We start from the raw sequence: 20,059 nt of genomic DNA on the forward strand, positions 1-20,059 counted from the left end.
ATACAGAACCAAGCGTTACTTGGCCCCATTTATTTCCATCAAGTATTTGGTCTAAATTGAGCTCATTTCCACGGGGGAAATGAAGACTATTTCTGACCTTGCAGTTCAAATGCATTTCGGAGCTCTTAAAATAGTCAATCAGGTGTGTTCCTGCTTGTGTGAATATTCAATAAATGCATAAAAAAAAAAACAGAGATATGAACTCGTGAAATGGCTCGAATGACAGGACGTGTTAGGGAAACAGCCTATCAGAGCATAATCAAGTGTAATGCATGCACACCAAATAAAAAATGCATGACAAATTGGCTCTGGAGAACTCAGAGGAGGCTTCGTCCTCTGAACCTTAGCACAAAAGCTCATTGAAATTCCTTTCATTACGACTGTGGCGCTACAGAGAAACAGAATGGGAGCGGAGGAGATGAGAGTAATGATTTCTGATAACAGAGGCAGGAAAAGCTTTGCATCATAAACTGAAATATCAGGACACGGGATTGTGCAATTTCAATGCTGAAAATAAAAACACAGACACAAGATGAGCATTTAGTTGTTTTATTTACATATTTGCCTTAATTTTATTAAGTGTGATGTATAGTCTTAAGATGAAAACTGCTGTCTAAGTAGATGTTTATTTGTTTTTAAATATGTCTCAGAATTCTAAAAATTGTATTTACTTGTCTGCTACAAATGCAAAGCCACATAGATATGACAAGAATACCTTCTGACAGATATGTTAATACCACAAGACTCACAGGAAAAGAGAAGCAAGAGCCCTTAAGGTTCTATTATAACTAAGAAATCTGTCTAAATGAAGTTCAAAATGGAGGTTTTACCCTGGAATCTTAGATAATTTTTTTTACTCGAGTAGCTTCAAGGCTAAAACTCTTAAAAACTCTAAGGAATGCAGAAGTATTAGACATTTTTTGACATATTAGTGTTTAACATAATAGGAAAACAAGGAAATAATTTCTCTGAAATATTTTCATTAACATCCTGTAATAACAAATGCAATTCTCATTAATGAGTCGAATGAAGTTCCTTAGTGACCAGAAACCTGGTTATATGCGATGGCTTTACTGCTCACGTTAAAGTTCATGGGTTGTTGTCACAAGTAGTCTCCTCGTCAATCTGCTGGAGCACGCTCGCGTCACATGGATGTTGGCTGGGCACCTGGAACATAATGAGCAGCTCCGCTTAGCTCAGATGAAAAACAAAGCCTCTCTGAGATGCTTCCAGCTGCGTTAAAGTACTCACTGTTGAATCGCACGTAGCAAGAGTTACAGTAGAGCTGTTTGTTTCGTATTCTGACTTCAGCCCCAGCTTTAGACCCTCCGAGGTCGACCTTGCAGTAGATACACTGTGTGAATTTAGAAAAAGGGCCAGAGTTAGAGTCACCCGACTGGATAAGTTCACTAAAGTTTCCACAGGCAGCGAGATGAGGACAGAAACTGAAGACCTAGGTTTTAAAGATAAAGATGAAATAAGAAAAAAAAAAGATTAGCACGGAAGATGAAGACACAGATGCAGAAGATCAGATCTGAGCGAAGTCCTCTGAAGAACATACAGCTAGGAGACTGTTTTTAAAAGGGAAACGTTATTAGTTTGAAACGCAGACTTCAGCACAGTTTATTTTGTGCAGCTGCAAAGGGAGCAGGACTGTCAAAGCCCCTCGTGTTAAAAACAGGAAACGAGAAAAGAAAACCTGGAGGTATCAGGTTGGATTCGGAGGACCTGCCGGTGCATGCCGCCGCCGTGCTCCCGTGTCGGCAGGAGCCCGACTCTCACCTTAAAACAGCTCAAATGATAACAGAGCTCAAGGGACTCGATGATCATGGCCGCTCCTTTTCCCAGCGGGATGTCGCAGAAGGCACAGATTTTCTTGCCACTCACTGACCTGGGTTACAGAACGCAGAGCTGTGATTTGACGGCCGAGCACACATGAATGATACATGTGTGACTGCATGCACACAGAAGACAGGATCACACTGGGATACACAGAGCTCAAACGGGTGCAGGTTTCCTTTCAACATGTGGTAAGTATTGGTTTGATTTAGTTTGAACGTGGATTAGGTAGAGCTGAGATTAGGGAACAAGATTGTTTAAAGTGCTTTAGCGTCATTTATAAAATACTTTTGTATCCGACAAGAATAAAATTCATGGAAAACAAATATGAAAGTTTATTTTAATGCATATGGTTTGACAGAGAAAATCTTTGCAGAAACCTTTGATAGTGACACAAACTCATAAACGTCACACAAATTAGACCACCACCAAAGATGCAAACCAATGTAAACAAAGAGCCACCCAGTACATCAGTGATGGGTTAGAAGCGGCTTGTTGGGAACCTTTAGCAAAGCTGTTAATTTTACCTGCTATGTTGCTGAGGGCCGCCTGGCTCAGATGTGGGGTCTGGGGAGGTTGTGGGTGATGGAGTAGACAGGGACTCCCGGGACCAAGGGGACGAGTGGTTTCCTGCCCCAGCTCTGAGGGAGCCCATGGAGTAAGAGGAAGGAAGGCTGGCAGAGGCGGGTCGCTGGGCCCCTGACCCGCTGGTGTGAAAGGAAGAGTTGCCATAAAAACCAGATTGAGGGCGAGAGTAGCTTTGGATTAAAGAGCCGCTCCTGGGTGTCCACGATGAGCGCCACGAGTTGGAGGAGACGTCCAGGTTGTCAAGAGACTCACCTCTGCAAAGCACCCACACCCACGTTAGCAGGTTAGATGAAGCAAGAAACCACCTGGCTTACCAACTGTTCTCATAATCAGTTCTTTACTAATGACCCAATCCAAGTTTACCAATGGAGTATCAGTGTGGTAGCCAGGGTGGTGAATGGGTTTGTTTTTGTACCCAGAGTGTTAGTAGGATTAAAAACAAACAAATAAAAAACATGTTACAGCTGAGAGGGGAGTTCTCTACCTGCGCATGGGTGGCGCATCGCTCTCCCTGTTGGTAACTGTGCTGGAGGAGCGCTGACGGATCCAGCTGTTGTCTGTGAGCAGCGACGTCTTCTTCTTCATCTCCTTCAGGATCTGCTGACGCTCCAGCTCAGCCTGCGACAGGGACTGCTGCTGACCCTTCTTGTCAGCGACTCCGGCTCCCGACACTGCACCCAGGGAAGGCAGATAAACGATGTAACACTTTGTACACTTACTCTTAGTAAAACAAACAGTTTAGCACAGGTAGATTGCAATTTGTGAGGGATGGAGCATTTGGGTAGAAACAAATAAAAATTGAAATATGATCGGAGTTATGTAAATGTCTTTGCATTGTGCAGTCAAACTGAGCAAACTAAAATTCAATCATGCAGGAACAACAAAACGGCAATGATCCAACAGGAATCCCACTGCAATCAATGAATTACAGCGATTTTATGGTTAGCCAACTGATAATTTTCTCATTTAGTTGGTCAGCTGCAAATCAAAGAGCTGAAAGTTCTGATTTCGTGAAACAACGCCAACTAATCAACTGATTGGATGCAGATCTGAGCAGAGATGGTGCTTCAGAAGGGAAGCCCACCTCTCCCTGCCTCTCTGTATCTCATGGCATTCATGTCGTTTCTCCACTCCGGCTCCCACTCCGACGCAACGCTCTGACTTTGGGTTCGCCTGTCGCGGGCAATCCTCAAGTTCTCTTTCAGCAGCCAGCGAGCCGTATCCTCAGGCTGCACATGTACACCTACAGCGGGGTACAGCCCACATACATGCAGTGTGTGCAGCAACATGCCGACACGGAGCTGAACAACCAGCAGAAACGAAGACTACTGACCTCTCCTAGGTGGCATGTCTTCTTCATCAAGCTGAGGGGAGGACTTGGATTTCGTCCTGTGAGACAAAAGGCAAATATTTTAATTAAAAACAAAGTATTTCTGATGTTTGTGCTTTAACCAGCCTTTTTTTAACAAAAGAAAATCTATTCCTTTTTTCTTTGGACATTAACATTTGATCTGACTACATTCATTTGTGAAAACCTAAGTTAAAAACCATATTACCATTTAAAAGTTTACTTGATTGCTGATTGCAGACCAATCACACAATTCCAATTTCATATGGCGACCTACACAATTTGAAGGTGAACATCCAGTTTTATTCAACATTGAGGGATTTTATTCAGATAAAAATAAATGTGGTGAATGACTGCAAATAGTACAATGCTAAAAATTGTTTCTGATCAATAATTGCTCATTTTGAATTTGATTCAAAGACCTTGTTTTACAACAGTTGGGCTCTCTTCTTAAAACATTGCCTAATAAAAGATCTGGAAGGACCTGGACTTTTTTAATCCTCCCAAGGCCTTCGGGTCAAATTGACCTGCAGCTACAAGGGCTTCTCTCTCTTTTGAGGGCTTTAGGATGGTTAATTGAAGAGTTGTTTTTCATTGTGATGCTTGTTCTAATACTTTAAGTGAGGGTACACTTGAAAAATGATAAAAAGTTTAATTGGGAGCATAGTGGTTAGCAATCCATTTTGGTTTTGGCCCTGCTTAGTTAGCTGTTAGCTCATCAGTCTGGACAAAATTAAACTCTCTCTTAACTGAGATTGTTGAAAGAATGATTTATAACAAGTATTTGTTCATAACTTTCCCACAGAACACCTTTTCAAAAGATCTGAACTGTCGCTTAAAAATACTCATTTCTTTCGGCCCTCCTGCATAAGCTGTTTTCACAGTTAGGCATTGATGTTGATAATGCAGATAATGAAGCAAACATAAAAACATGATGTAAGAACAAGTAATAAATGCTGTTAGGGATTTGAGAGTAAATGCAGTCAGACAGATGTGTTCTCCTGCACTGACCTGTCTGAAAAGGACAGTGGAGGCTGAACACTAGCAAAGCTGTGGGAGCCAGCAGACCTTTGTCCAAGAGCAGAGTGAACAAGACAGGTGGGATGATTAGAGGAGGAGGTTAAAGCAAATGCATTAGTTGCTTTTATGTTAATGCGCAAACAGTGAAGCGTGTTAAATGTGTTATCAGCATGATGGTGACAACATGAGAGTTAGAGTATTAAGGGTGGTAGAGGAGGAGAGCTGGCTCTACTGACCACTGCTGCTGTTGCTGCTCCAAGACTCTCTGCCTTCGCTGCTGCTCGGCAGCTTCCTGTTGCCTCCTCTCCTCCTCCCTCTCCTCCTCTCTCCTCCTTTGCCTTCTCAGCTCCTCCTCCATCTCCATCCTCTTCCTTTCCTCCTCCTCCTGCCTCTCTCTCCTCTTCCTCTCCTCCTGGAGCCGCTGGAGCTCTCGCTCCTCCTCCTCCCTCTTCCTCCTCTCCTCTGCCTGCCTTTGGCGCTCCTGCTCCACCTTCCTCTTCCTCTCTTCCTCTTCCCACAGAGGAGGTGTGGGCTGGTGGGCAGAGGATGGGGGCGCGTGTGGGCTGATATTGTGGCTGTTCACCTGGAGACGGCCCGGCTGCCGGTGAGAAGGACAGAGGGGAGGAAGGGTTTAAACACACAATGGCATTTATTAACTCCATCTTGGAGAAACAATGTTAGTGGGGAAAAAAAACTCCTTAAACCTCCTAAAGTTACAAACAAACCAGAGTGTTTTTCTTCTGTTGCAACGCCATTTAATGTGCAAATATCCACATTACTGGACTTTGCTCTGCTCTCGCTTTCACTCAGTGTTTTATCTTAAAAAACACTGCTCTTTAAAAGTCAAATTCAAGACCGTGTGACCACATAATCACAGTATAATTACAGTATTTAAAATCATCAAAGCTCTTTGGATACATTTTGATGAATTTGAGCTGTGAGTCACGACTAATTGCTACCTTTTAGCAATTCTCAGACAATAGTTCAGATATTAGGTCATATCTATTATGAATTAAAATGCTTTTGTTACCTCTTGTTGGCCCGCACTTGTGCCAATGTCCTGCTGAGCTTTGAGCCATTCCTCCTGCAGCTTCTCCTGATCGCGCTTATGTTTTTCCTGAGAGCAGGGAGAGGACAAAGCCACTGTATTTCATGCATACTGTCATATATTATGGACACAATGCATAAAAAAAGCTCAATCTTTGAGGTTTAATGTCTGTTTGATATACTGGGATCCCGTGTAAGTTACTTAAAAATAACTTATAATATATATATAGAAATCAAGCTTGTCAGAGAGGTTTGCTTGGCAGATTGTGAAATCAGGCTGTTTATCCAGCAGGGAGGAAAACTGGTGAAATTAATGAGCCCTCTCAGATACATCAACACTCTGCTTCCTTCTCTTTGATATCCATCCAGAGAAACATCCCAGGAAAACAATTTGGATAGATTCTCCTAACTTTAACTGTGTAAGGAGCAGCATGGATGTTGAAGGGAAACTTTAAATACCCAAAAGTTGTCTTGTTTCGTGTTCAAAGCCTCTCAGGAGCAGAAACCACCAAAGACTTACTTGATTGTCTCTTTGCAAGCCTAAATTTCTGATTTCCTGTAAAACCTTTAACTATGCAATATTTTGGTTTATTTTAATCTGTGATAATTTATAAATGAATAATAATAATCACACACTGAGTACATTCAGTACTAAATACAATAACCTAATAAACCTATAAAAGAGAAAATTACAGCTTGTCTTTGACGAGGCTCAAAAGGACAAAAGTAAATAAAAGCACTTTGATAAAGCTGTTAATTCTGATTATTATATATTCCATAATATTCTTTGGTGATTATGTGATAACAGCAACATAAAGCTTATAGCCCATATGAGGTCAACCAACCCACACATGCCTTCTACATACCTGTAGGAGGCGCTCTTGTTCCTTCAGCCATTTCTCTTGTCTTTTGCGCTCTTCTTCTGGGTTCCAAGACCAGCGGCTGGAGGTCGGAGTGATTGCTGGAACTGATATCTGCAGGCAAAAAAATAACCACTGAAACAAACAAAAAAGTTTCCATATCTCTGAGTTTATTTTTAAAAATGCCAAATGTTCGTTTTCAATTGCTGGAAAAAAATTGTTTCTGGTTTCTATAGATGAATACAGATTTACAAGAACTTAAGGCAACTTGAATTAAAACTTGTTTTTGATAACCTGGGAAGAAGGAGCTAATAATAAATTCAAGCTAGCTAAAGCTTTTGACCCACAAATCATTTCAGTTTGTATAAAAGTCACTTCAGTCTGATATCTGGGATAACTTGAAACTTTTCTCCAGCAACAAATAAAACCTGCAGCTTATTGCAATCAGGAAATGCAATGTATAAAAAACACTAATGTATTATTTGATCCACACAGCCTAGATCATATATTTTAAACCAAAATGCTGATTAAAGGGCAGACAACAAAGGAAGATATTGATCCATAATAGAAACAAAAAATAGCACACTTCCAAATAATATAGCCTCCAAAGATTAATCTGACTAGCTGGACTTATGAATGGGAAAAAAAAAAAACAAGAAAAGTTGGAATAGTCTTCACAGTTCACAGAAGACTTTATGTTTGAACAAAAAACCAAAAGCTCCTCAACGTTTAACTGGCTTAAGAAGCAAACCTGACTCGGACAGATTTACATACATGTGAGAGGATGAATAGTGGATCTGGGTGTTGGAATACACATCAGAATCTGCTTTTGCAGACAAACATTACACAAATAAAAGAAAAGATGTGACACCACTCACTTCTGGCATTGCAGACTCTGATCCTCCTGGGAAAGAGAAAACATTCAGTCAGTCAGTCAGTACCTGTGGCATGCACACACGGAGCAGCTCAGCATGTAAAGAAAATTTAACTCTCAGGCTTCACACTATATAAACATCAACTTTTAACTCAATTTTCTAAAGTCCATAGATGATTCATTTTTTAATTAAATGTCAAACCGCAACAGTAATTGATGTTTTCAGAAAGCCTTAAGTGGCAAAGAACAAATTTCACTTTGGGACCTATTGATTCTCTTTACACTGGATCACAAACATGTTGACATTTACACCTGATGTAATCCCAATACTTCTGAGAGGGAAATCGATAAATTGATCGTGAAGACATGCTCAAACAAGCTGAAATCAGCAATATGCATGCAGGGACGATATAAGCACAGAACATCCAAAAAGGAAAACGGGCGCCTCAGTGTGTGTCTGCCGGGAAAGCTTTTAACGTCATGCGCAGCAAAGTGAAAAGTGTAGCCATGTGTTAAGCTTGGACATGAATCAATATTACCACAAACGCAACAGGATTGGAAAGATTTGCTTTTGTGGTTGGTGAGCAGGGATAATGTCATGCTGCATAGCTTCAGGGGAAGAGTACGGGGCTTTTATACGTTTCTGTAAACATTTTTCCAAAGTACAATACAGTCTGATTAAATTATCACTAAATTGTCTTCGTTTCAGCAGCATGACAGCATCCCATGCTGCACCAAGCAAAGGTGAGAACGTCACTGCAAAGTGAACCCTGTTTACCACAGAGGAAGACCAGCGCACTGACACTGGGCCCTGAGCCACCTGAGGGAGGGAAGGGGCACAGCACAAGGGTTAAGCTTCAGCACCAGACAAGAGACACAAAAACAAAAAAAGGGTGTGGGCCTCGAGGGACTTATGTCTTAATTCTCACAGCTCTAAATCAATTGATAAAAGGTTTATTTATCAATTGAACACAATGCTGTGAGCAACATGCAGTTCCTAGTGGGGGATCTGAGGAACTCGGAGAGACGAGAGCGCAGAGAAACCAGCCACCAGTATACGCACAAGTCATAGTTATTAATAAGTGCCACCCACATCCCTTCAGTCAGCTCTATTTCTTCTTTTTTTGTTTTTACCTTGTTCAAAAAACTCTGACCTCCGCTTTAAGTTTTTCAAAGATATTGGTTCTGACTCTACATGAAGAGGGGGGAAAAAACGGAAAACAGGATAAAATAAGTCATTACAGAAAAAAAAGGGAAAAAGTTGAACCTGTTACAACATTATTACAAACTCTATTCACACACATTGTTTACATTGTTTCTCAATGTACATGTCTACTACAGTGAGGGCATTCATTTTTTCATAGCTTGCTTCCAAGTCAAAATGACACCATCACTGACGGGCTTTAAAACTATGACCAGAAATAATTATGAGAATCGCTGTTATAACCTTTCTGACTGCTCTTTACCTTTGTTCCTCAAGGTCACCGGTTCCTCTTGGAGGTCCCCATTGACTCTGTTTGAAGCCACGTCCTGCAGGGAAACGTTACAGGGTGTATACTCATCAAAGAGTCTCCTTAACCAGGAACAATGCTGGAATAAAAATCCGTCAATCTACTTACCACAAAGGGATGAGCGGGGGCCTCCTTGGCTGGCACAGTTTCTGTCACAGTGCGTGAGGTGAAATCCAGACTGGACTTGATGGTTTTTGTTTCAGCAGAACCTAGAAGTATCGGATGATCCGTACTGGTCAGATTGATGGTCTTATGGTTTTTAAATGGCAGGGAAGGTTGATCTCTGTCCCAGTCTGCATGCAGTAAATGCAACGGGCAGAAAAATAGGATGTGCGTTTGCACATAAATCCATGTTGTATGTTTTTGTGAGTCTTTTATATACATAAGCCTCAATATTTGACACAGTTTACCCACAGGCCACTAGAAAAGCAAAGGTGTTATGGTGTTATTGAAGAGCGCCGCAGGGGGTGACAGAGAAACCACCTTCCCCAGCCATGCAACCCATTAAAGCTTTTATTAAACCCAAACAGCCTTTTTAACAGGTTAAAAACCTTTCAACTTCAAACCATTTTTACAAAGACTTTATTTCAGTAAGCTACACTGAGTAGTTTTTACTTTTCTAAAATGACACTGATGTAGTTGGAGCTCATTAGCACTATGGACCTGAGCAGAGTTAGTCCTTTATAGGAAAATACTGCAGAGACAGAAAGAAATGAATGTCAATAAGGCAGAGAAGCCAGCAATAAAAAAAGAACTGCAGAACTGATAAAAAGTAAAAACAGCAATAAAACCCCCACAGAGGTCAAAACAGCACCATCCTTCTCCCTCACCGAGCAAGACAAGAAAGATTTACAGGTCTTTCATCATTCAGCTGTCATGAGATTATTCATGGATGACTTTACAATAGTTTACGGACCAATTTAAAGTGTCAAAACTGTTTAGCAACGCACGAAGCTTAAGCAGCATTGTCAGTACAGGAATGTAACCGTTAAATGTTTTGTTCACTCTCAGTCTCTCTCACACAAACATTAAATCACACACACACACACACACACACAGTGTACAGATCACTCACTGTTCTGGCCATGACGGCGAACATCCATGACCAGGCTGCCGTCCTGCAAGGCCGTCCCCAGGCAGGACCTCCACTCTGAGTAGCTCATTTCTGCCACCTGGTGCCCGTTCACCGTCAGAACCTCGTCCCCAACCTGAAGCTGGCACATCTCGGCTGGGCTACCTGAAAGACACGGAGGTCAGGGGTTATTAGCAGAGGAAAGACTGCTCACTTTCAGTTTATGACATGAACAGACTTCTTCTGTAGTTTATCAAAGCAGCATCACTGTTTTGTTTCCTCTCATTGCTGATTTTATGTTTGGACTGCCTGTCGCTGTGAAAGGTGGGCAGTCGTGTGTTTTCATTTGTTAGCAAAATATCTCATGAATGAACCACTGGATAGGTTTTATCTAAACTCTCAAAAAGTAATGTAACTAACTTTTAGAATAACGTGAATCAAGATGGCTGCCACAGCTTATCTACCTTACCAAATACAAAAATGATTATAACTTATAACTTGGTCAGTTTTACAGATATGAAGCTAAAACCACCCCCCATCACAGATAGCGAGTGCCAACAGATCTTGCAAGATCTTTGTTGAAAACTTTGACATGCAAGGTGGTGGGTAATACTACATTCTTCCAATGAATGCTAGTTTCTTTCTGAGCTTTTCTTACATATTTTTGCTTCTTTTTCTGGTCATGTGATGAACACCTAGTTTGCATATTGATATTACTCTTTTTTCCTCCCTCAATATTTGATTAAAAAAACAAACTAAAAAAAAAAACTTACGAGAGAAAAGCAGCTGACCATTTGCCAGCATGCAATCATTGGCCTGTTAACAAAAAGGGGGTGGGGTGGGGGGACGATGAGCATTGTCCTTATTAACAAAAACAAATGAAATGAAAATTTGACAATAGTCCACATAAATGACTAAAGTTAGGCTTAAACAAGCCAAAGTTCGAAACTGGTTTGAGTGTATATCAGTATTATTCAACTGCATGGCTTACAGTGAGGTACAGGTGGAGAATCTCAGTGGAAAGAGGCTCAAACCCAGCAGATCTGACCCAGTTAGATGCTGCCCTACATAAGTCTGGCATCGCCACTGCAATGGACTCAAAAACCTGCTGACAACTAACAAGCAGTGTTTAAATGTGAGATACAACAGAAACAAAGTGCTGCGCAGTGAAACCATCACATAGAATACGAACAACCCATGCACAATGTTCGCTGACTTTTCTCGACAAATGCAGCAGTTTGGCTCCAACATTACGTCTTTCGTAAAGCTCTGAATTCTGTTGGTACCTGGCTGAATGGATGTGACACGAGCTCCTGTTGAGTCCCAGGCTGCGTGAAAACCAAAGTCTCTGTTGCTGTTTGGCTTCTGGTTCAGGCTAATCCGCATTTCGCAGAAGTTCTCCTGGACACAACACAGGAGAGTAGAGATGAACTTGCTACCAGAGAGATAGGGGAAGCCATTCTAAAGCTACAGAGATGCATCACTATGTCAGGTTATGTCCTTGCATTGACAGGAAACCCTTGTAATAATCATTTACGGCTGATGATTAAATGCCAATTTGTTGCTACACTTTAGTCTCTGTCAAGGAACACTCTGTTTTTAAGATCAAAGAAAATATTTTAAAATCCCATGTTATTTTCAAGTAGATCAAAAAAAAAGCCATTCTGTTTATTCAAAGTAGGAAAAGTAAGTACCTTGCTGGTGTCTTTGGCTGGAGCAGGAATGACGGGCGATTCACTCTTTACATGAGGCATGACGGATGAGATGCTCTGAGTTGAGGGGACGCTTTCCACTTTGGTCCTCTCCTCTTCCTCCTCTTCTTCACTGCTATGAGCTGAGCTGGATTGAGCCTCGTCCTCAGATGTCATGAACTGGTGATACCGGCTAGGCACCGATGTCTTCTTTGACACATCGACATTGCCGTTGACATGCTTGTTGGCGTCGTCCACCTGTCAAGGAACAAATTTCAAGAACAACAGAAAAGAAAAATGAACTCAAATATTACTGGGATGTTAATGCAACTTTCAGTCTGCAGAAGTGTAAAAGGAACGCTGTAACCTATATGAATAATGAACTGTTGAATTTGTGAGCCAAAAATTAAACAAAGAAACATATCAGCTTTATAAAATCACCCATTGGCTGCCTTGACTTCTAAAAATCCTCAACAGCAGTCATTAAAAAACCTTAACTGGTCAACTTCTATTTATAAGACTAACTTCATTCATCAATCATAATGTAATCAGATTAAACTCTTGAGTATTGCTGACGTACTCTAAATAAATCACCTTGACCAACAAGACCAAGATCTCCTGCTGAATAACAAACACTGTGTAATCCTGCCCCCTAGTGCTGCACTTGTGGTTTGTGTTTCCCTGTAAAACTTTGCAGCACTCACTGTATAGGCTCTGGGAAGAGAGGTGATGCGGGACGACTGGCTCCCGAAGGGCCTCGGTGCAACAACCGAGGTTAGACGAGCGGTGTCCAATCTCTGGTAGCTTCTGGGGAGGGAGGCGGAAACCCGAGACACCCCGGGAGGCTTGGGTTCCATTGAGCTGAACTGTGGCGGTTGTTTGTGCTGAGAACCAAAGGAGGGGGCGTCCACCTCAGTCTGTGTGCCCGACAATGAGGGCTTGGGCTCAGGCTCCTTCTGCGTGAAGCTTAAAGGGGAGACAACTCTTGCAGGCTCCTGTGTTTTGGTTGTGATGGCGTGCGTGTCTGCTTTGCTCTTCGGTTCTGGTGCAGCTGCTGGAGAGTGGGAGCTGTTGATGGAGCTGTGGCTGGCAGGAGTGGTGGTAGGAGTGATGATGGTGGCACTGGAGTTTCTAGCTACAAAACTGTCCACCTCTTCCACTTCCTGTGAAGTGTGAGGGGAAGCAGCTCTAAGAGTAGGTGGGGAAGCAGCAGGGTGTTCTCGTGTTTTCTGAGAAGGCTCAAAGCGTTCTGAGGAATGGTAAGGAGTGTCAATAGTGTAGCTTCTAGAAGGAAGGGCTCGGGTATGAGGGGAAATGACAGGATTTTCAAATACTTCTTCCTCGTCGTCTAAGTAGGAGAGGGACTTGAGACGACTGCCGACGCTGCTCTTTCCTTTAGTTTCTCTGTGGATGAAGAGAGTGGGAGGGAATAAGTGGCAGATAAGTACAAATGCATCAGTTATGGGCAATATAAAAGATGAAGATGAATGGGTGCTGAAAACAGAGCACAGGCTGAGGATGTGGGGCAAAGCCATAGAAGGCTAAGCCATGATTCAATTACACTTTCACACTGACAGAAGACCAAAAAAATACAGCCTCCTTTCCCACTTTGGCTAAAACAAACATGCTGTCTGCTCAACGGTGCACAAGCTCTCATACAAACCTCGTTTTTTGTTACCTTAGCAAAGTATTCCCCTCTGAGGGTAAAAAAAAATGTGCACAAGAGGAACAAATTCAGTATGCAAGTACCGCACCATAATCGATTATCCTTACAACATCAGAGCTACCTGAGAAAGTGTACTTTTCCTCACCTCTCCTCTTGCATCTGCTTGAAAGTCTTGGACTTTCTGTCGCTGCCGTATGTAATCTGCTCTATCTTTTCTCTTTCTTCTTTCTTCTTCACTATATCAGAGTTTACACTCCGGCGCCGGTTTTTCCATTTGCTCAGTTCCTGCAGAGAAAAGCAAGACAAGATCATCTCATGGATCACATCTCAAACAATTAAGCTTAGATCTAGATGAAAACAGACCAGCTGTATTGCATTGCAAGTGAGCAACTGAGGGGAGAGAAGTTCAGAAGAGAGAAAGGAGGAGGAAAAAAAAAAAAAAAAAAAAGAGAGAAAGCTACATTTGAAGGTGTTCTATTTGCGAGCATTAAGCTCCTCCCGGCTCACTTCCCCTGTGTATTGGGGACTGAGTGACCTAAATGCTGCTTTAAGACTATTATTTTGCCTAGACATCCATTAGACAGCTGGCAGGCACCAGTCAGTGCATGTATCATGTCTATGTGAAAAACTTTTAGGTATTAAAACTGATTTTACAAGTTATAACAGACTGTTAAAAACTAGTACACTGTTGCTATTTGTGAATAATTTTCCAGTCAGATTTATTAGTAGAAAACTTTTTTAATAAAGTACAGTTATTTTTAATTTAATCTTACATCCTTTCATTTACATTACATCATAACATTGTTTCTTATGAATTAAAGCCAAAGTACAGATTTAGAAATGAAGACAGACAATAGCCAGAGGGCAGCACCGCACTAACTAGTTCCTGCTTCTTCGATTTTAATCTAAACTGCTCTGTTTTCACCCTGCAGCCGTCTGCTTCACAAACCTCATACAGCATTTTCTCACCTTTTACTTTAACCTCATCTCTGCTGGAATAATCGTCCCCCCACACACACACAATTCAGCTTGACTACTTTTGTGAGCATTTGTGAATACTACAAATATCGGATGATACTCACATCCTGCCACTCGCCCTCGCTCTGTTTGAGCTGCTCGCGATACTTCTGAAGCTCTTCGAAGCGGTTCTGCCGGGTTATTGTGGGCTCCAGGATATCGCTTGTCGATTTACTCCTGAAGGAGAAAAATGTTTATTTACAATGTGTATGTCTGCATATATATATTTGCAAAAGGGTTAATTTAAAAAAAAATCCATTCCAGAGTCACGTGCACCATATTAATAGAATAAATACTTACGTACCTATTTAATAAAGTATTAGTTGGTACACACAGCACACAGGTCAGACACAGACAATATAAAGTAACAAAAAGCCCAATGTGTTAGTGACATAAAATCACTGTCCTCCCTCCACGATCATGCAAGAGAGCAAAGTCTCCAAGAGTTCATAGGTGATGGAAATAAATGCCCCCCTTTAAATATTTCCACGTCTCATATTGGCCTCAACCAGTGGTAAATTTCTCTGGGCCTCACTGCAGTTTAGATACCTTTTTGCTACTGTGCCGTACAATAGTCAGTATTTTCTGTGTCAGCATTTAGTAGTTAAAAAGTCAGAACAGCAGAATAAAAGCAGGAGGCAGCAGAGTGCGACTGGAAGAGGCCAGAACGTGCCACATTCCTGGGAGCCCATAATCAACTCACCCGTCCATACTCTCCAGCTCGTTGTGCTGTCTAGGAAACCGGAGAGAATCACAGACAATAAAGTCACATTTCTGCAGACTTGTTTTTTTTGGCAGTGCTCTCGTTAATAGCTTGAGGCTAGTTGGAGACTTTTATATGAGCATATCCACAGCCAGAGGGTCTAAAATGTAATAAAAACTAAACTTGATGCTTCTCGTCTTCACTTTACTGTACAAACTGAACAAATTATACTCTTATAGGTGTGTGTGGTAGGCCAACACCACTGCACCCCATTTCTTTAGCCTGCAATTTGGCTGGTGTGTGCAGATATGCGTTTATCCCCAAACAATACTGCCTTTTTGGAGACTCCAGCATGTTGTCACTAGAAACTGGGCTTAACACATCTGGGAGTGAAGTAAATCCAGATGAGCTTGACTCGGGTTAAATGGTTGCCTTGTGTGAGACTTTTTGTGCATCTGCTCAAGTTTAAACACTTTGGTTTAGACTCGTGTTCTGGTTACTGTGGAGTCCACACATCACATTTACTTTCAGGTCTGTGGGGAATTTCTATGCTCTCTGACGATGGCGCAACATTAAATTGCTTGGCTCAGTGTGGTCAGAATGTTTACAATGTTATATTTGGATATTTCTCAGCCTTTCTGCTCTCTCCCCCTGCTGCAGTGTGAGTTTTACATGTTGGTGTCAAGTTCCTTTTGCTGTGGAAAAAAACAACACTACTCGGGTCAGATCCTTGGTCAACAAACGGTACAATTTAATCAATTACTAAGATATTCAGCAGCTTCTTTTTTTATTAAGCATGATAGTTTTTTAAAAATCATAAACAGGCAAACTCATAGGTAAGAGAATCTGGTTTGGTCAAAGAGATATTTATGCTTTTGTTCATCAATCACACTACACACAAGAACAGTTGGTTTATTGTACAATCTGGGAGTCAAAACTGAAGGAACATAACATGCAACCATGATGTAGAATTTACTATTGTTCTGTGACACAAAAAGACTAATTTATGAACTATCAGAATACTTTCAAAATAAAATTACTAAGTTATTACTATAACAAGTCTCACCACATTTCATTCGCTGTGTCATAAATGAACAAAATGTGACAATATCCAGTAAGAAGAGCTTAACCAGGTGAACGTGCCACCTCTGCCTGCGTGAATTCAACATCAGACAAGAAATATTTTACGTCTGTAATGTTAAATAATTAAAGGACAAAAACGGAAGAAAAAAAGTCATATAAGGAGAAACTTTTACAACTTCAGAGCAGCTAGCCTCTCCAACAAAAGCCTCTTCCTATATCTTAACTGACTGGCTTCTCTGATTGCCTCCCACTTCTGCAGGTCCTCTTTGCTACAGGAGGAAGGCACAGAGGGGGTCATATTATGACCTGTTTGTGAAGCATGGCTCTGTTCAGAATGGACTCCAAGCTTTCGAATTAGCATGTCGTCTGTTTCAGGATGCACCTCCTTCTCAACATGATTCTGGTTAGCTGTTGTTGCTTTCTGAGTCAGAGGACACGGTGGGCAGAGAAGTCTGGCCTTGAGTTCAGGGGGGAGAGCCCACGGCTCCGGGATGTGCATGGGAGCATAGTTATCCGGAGCACCCGAGGGCGCCCGTTGCTGCTGAGCCTGCTGAATTTTCTCCTTGCGATAAATAACGTCATCCTGTTCGATGTCTGGATAATCACTTTCCTCAGCGTCTACGTGACGACGTTGCTGAGTGACAATATTGAGCTGCGGCTCAGATGAGTGGAGCCGACGTTTGGCTGACAGCTGAGTCTTCATCATTGCCAGGTCAGTGTTGGACTGAAATGACAGGGTTCGCCTGGTGAACATGTCATCATTCTCCAAGTCTGGGTCAATACTTTCGTAATCAAAGGGATCTGGGGGCTCCCTGGGGTCTTGGCGCCCCAGGAGTGGCCACTGCTCACATTTAACCAATCTGGGACCTGAGGTGGGGTCCACAGGGGCAAACACCAGTTGAGGGACCTCAAAGTAAGGGAGCTCTATCTTGGGGAGCTGTGGGAGGGTGTGTGGTTGGACATGAGGACTGCAGGGTGGGCAAAAGGAGAGAAAAGGACAGAGGTGATGAGCGCATGCATGTGAACTGGATGAAGGTGCAAGAAAAGAAGGAAAAGATTTAACAAGGAGCCATTGTTGGGATATTTGATTCAAACATGTTGATCAAATAAGGACTTTAAAATTAAATGCACACTCCTATAAAAGTATAGTTTCTATAAAGTTAGCAGGCTGTGAAAAAAAACTAGAATACTAAAACACAGCCCTTTTCTGAATAAAGTAAGCAAACTTGTTGTTAAAGCGTGTTAAGGCAAATCCAGCATTTTATCAGTGCCTTTCATTAGTTTTTAGTAAAAAGCTTGTCAGAGTCTCAGCCTCTAAGATTTCTCTTTAAAATAAGTCTGCATCGTCACAGTCATGCAGCTTTATCGACCTTTTCCCGACAACAAGGGTGGTGTGAGCCGAGGCCTCGTGTGTGTGGGAGAGAGAGGGAGGTGGGCCGGAAGGAGAGGGGGCTGAGGAGAGCCAGGGGTTGATGTCGCAGTCTGAGTCATCAGACGAAGAGCTGGACTTCTGGCGGCTACAGCCGACAACAGCAGGACAAATGAAGGGAAAGGGACAGAGAGGGTAACACAGAAGAGATGGGATGTGATTGTTGGAAGAAAGGAAGAAACATTAAGTGGGAGGAAATTACACCATAGAGAAAATGCAGTTAAGTTTTTAATCAAATTTAAAATCTATCATTTTATATTAGCATACAATTATTTAAAGAAAAAGGAAGTATGGAAAGGAAATAGCTGAGGTATTACAACCGTGTAAGGAGGTAGATCTGTTTAATTTAGTTAGAAAAAGGGGAGGGAATTCTATGTATATATTTGGTCCTTTGTCATGCGTTATCTTAACACCCTCACACACCTGAAGCCTTGCATCTTCTTGTACCAAGGCCTCCTCTGAGAGCCCAGTTTGATCTTCTGTACATGACTGTCTTCTTCTGGTGTCCAGAACTTGGGTAAAAACTTGTCATATGATACGCTGTTTGCAGGCTGGGGTTTGATGCCCATCTTACGAGCATAGAGATCATCTTGCACAGGGTCAGCGTAGCCCACCTCATCATCCTCATCCTCAAAGTCATCATACATGTCCCTGAACAGGCTGGCGGTGTTTACGGCTTGGTGGTGGTCCACTTTCACAGAGCTATGCTTGGGCGACTGCATTTTCCTGCTTTTGCTGCTCAAAAGAGACAGCCAATGACAAGTGTCACAATAATTTTTTTAACAGTAGAGAAGCTCACAAGCTGCGCCAGAAATAAAAAGAACACAAAAATCCCAAATCAAACGATGCAAGGATTAGCAAACCAAAGCAAGCTCAAAGGCAAACCAGGAGGTAAAAAACTGATCTGACAACTCAAATCTCACCTCAAAGCTCATTAAACTCAGAAAAAAGCAACTTTGGACGCACTGCAGCTCAAATCTCAAAATAATTTAAACAGAAACCAACAAACTGAAGTGGTTGAAAAAATGTTAGAGGCAGAAAACTGGCCAAAAATTTTCTCATGGTTGCAGTTAACCATGCAAACTGAGGGTAAGAGAAGCTCTCATCAGACAGGCACATCACACTGCATCTTTATAATCTCTGACCTGTCAAAGGTCACGTTTTGCTGAGGGGTAGCACTGGGAGTGATAGTGACCTTAGCACGGGGGCTCTCTTTACTCCGAGCCACTCGCGCCCCTGCCGAGGGACTGATGGGCACAGCGAAGTTGGTGGGAGGGGCAGGGGAGGGACTGTGGAAACGTCTGCTCGCCAGATCATCTAGAACGAGATCAGGGTCCGGCCGATCTGTGTCTGAGTCGCTCCCACTTTCATAATCGAAACCCCACTGCTGGTGAGCTGCTGGCAAGGCACTCTGGGTATTGTGGCTGTCGCAACGGCAGCGAGAGGAAATCATCCCACAGCAAAAATGAAACAACACCATGGATCGTTCACAGACAACACGATGATGAGAGCAGAAAGGCAAAAACAGCCACTATGTTAACTTCAGGCAACTGAAGGACAAGCCACAATTTTTCAACTCATGACTTATTAGCAAGAAACAAAAAACAAACTCTTCAATAATTAGATAATAAGAAACACCAACTTCAAACAGATCAGTAAGAACACGGGTTGTTGTACCTGGTAAGTGTGCCTTCATCCTCTGTATAACTGAGGCTGGCCCAGCTGCGCCGGTTGTCCTGCTCAGCCCGCTTCTTCCTCAGAGGAGCGGGAACATAGCCCGACTGTTTGTCTTTGGTGGGCAGGAACTGGTTAAACTGGGCGGTGGCTTTAGGTGTGATGACAGCCGACCGGCGGTAACTGATACTGTTTTTGTTCTCAGCCATCCTGAAGACGGAATCTGCCTCTGCGTCGCTACAACAACCTGGACCACGAAAGAAAACAGGAACAAAAACATAACAGAGAAAACATTAAAAGACGACAAACAAACCCAGGAAATAGAAAAGAGTCAGAGGTGTGTGTGTGTGTGTGTGTGTGTGTGTTCTGGTATGACTTTGAAGAAGTAATTGAGGGGTGCAGGGTAGGGAACAGAGGCGTCTTCATTTACAAGCTTCTGTGGACGCCTGTGGAATGTCTCAGTCCTGTTACAAAGTAAAGAACTGCTCTGAAGATAATAACCAGCACTTTCTGCCAATAAAGCATACCAGATCAATTTGCATTGAATTGTCCCAGTTTCTTTATGAATAAACCATTTCATTACAAAAGTATACCACTAGAGGGCAACAGGTATGTTTCCACAGGCTAGGGTTATTTT

General features: G+C 42.2%; 1 protein-coding gene across 14 annotated transcripts in view; it reads right to left on the bottom strand.

Moving 5' to 3' along the window:
- Positions 1-533: 533 nt before the first annotated feature.
- Positions 534-20,059, bottom strand: part of lmo7a (LIM domain 7a) — a 46,936-nt gene continuing 27,410 nt past the window's right edge. For 5 of the 14 annotated variants that reach the window (XM_025004650.2, XM_037976289.1, XM_025004654.2 and 2 more), the window contains 24 exons: positions 19,426-19,669; positions 15,237-15,266; positions 14,599-14,710; positions 13,662-13,801; positions 12,555-13,254; positions 11,854-12,108; positions 11,446-11,560; positions 10,163-10,324; positions 9,196-9,380; positions 9,043-9,106; positions 8,711-8,767; positions 8,355-8,396; positions 7,581-7,606; positions 6,709-6,816; positions 5,826-5,912; positions 5,032-5,393; positions 4,787-4,843; positions 3,761-3,816; positions 3,512-3,670; positions 2,912-3,098; positions 2,367-2,681; positions 1,783-1,891; positions 1,252-1,354; positions 534-1,167 (listed from right to left, as the gene is read on the bottom strand). In XM_025004650.2, the coding sequence (XP_024860418.1) occupies positions 1,145-1,167; positions 1,252-1,354; positions 1,783-1,891; positions 2,367-2,681; positions 2,912-3,098; positions 3,512-3,670; positions 3,761-3,816; positions 4,787-4,843; positions 5,032-5,393; positions 5,826-5,912; positions 6,709-6,816; positions 7,581-7,606; positions 8,355-8,396; positions 8,711-8,767; positions 9,043-9,106; positions 9,196-9,380; positions 10,163-10,324; positions 11,446-11,560; positions 11,854-12,108; positions 12,555-13,254; positions 13,662-13,801; positions 14,599-14,710; positions 15,237-15,266; positions 19,426-19,669 (3,698 nt within the window). In that variant the 3' untranslated portion in view covers positions 534-1,144. The remainder of the gene's footprint in view (positions 1,168-1,251; positions 1,355-1,782; positions 1,892-2,366; positions 2,682-2,911; positions 3,099-3,511; positions 3,671-3,760; positions 3,817-4,786; positions 4,844-5,031; positions 5,394-5,825; positions 5,913-6,708; positions 6,817-7,580; positions 7,607-8,354; positions 8,397-8,710; positions 8,768-9,042; positions 9,107-9,195; positions 9,381-10,162; positions 10,325-11,445; positions 11,561-11,853; positions 12,109-12,554; positions 13,255-13,661; positions 13,802-14,598; positions 14,711-15,236; positions 15,267-19,425; positions 19,670-20,059) is intronic. The other 9 variants (XM_037976288.1, XM_025004649.2, XM_037976286.1 and 6 more) reach the window with 9 other exon arrangements.

Source organism: Kryptolebias marmoratus, linkage group LG6, assembly GCF_001649575.2.
Source record: "Kryptolebias marmoratus isolate JLee-2015 linkage group LG6, ASM164957v2, whole genome shotgun sequence".
Taxonomy (NCBI): Eukaryota; Metazoa; Chordata; class Actinopteri; order Cyprinodontiformes; family Rivulidae; genus Kryptolebias; species Kryptolebias marmoratus.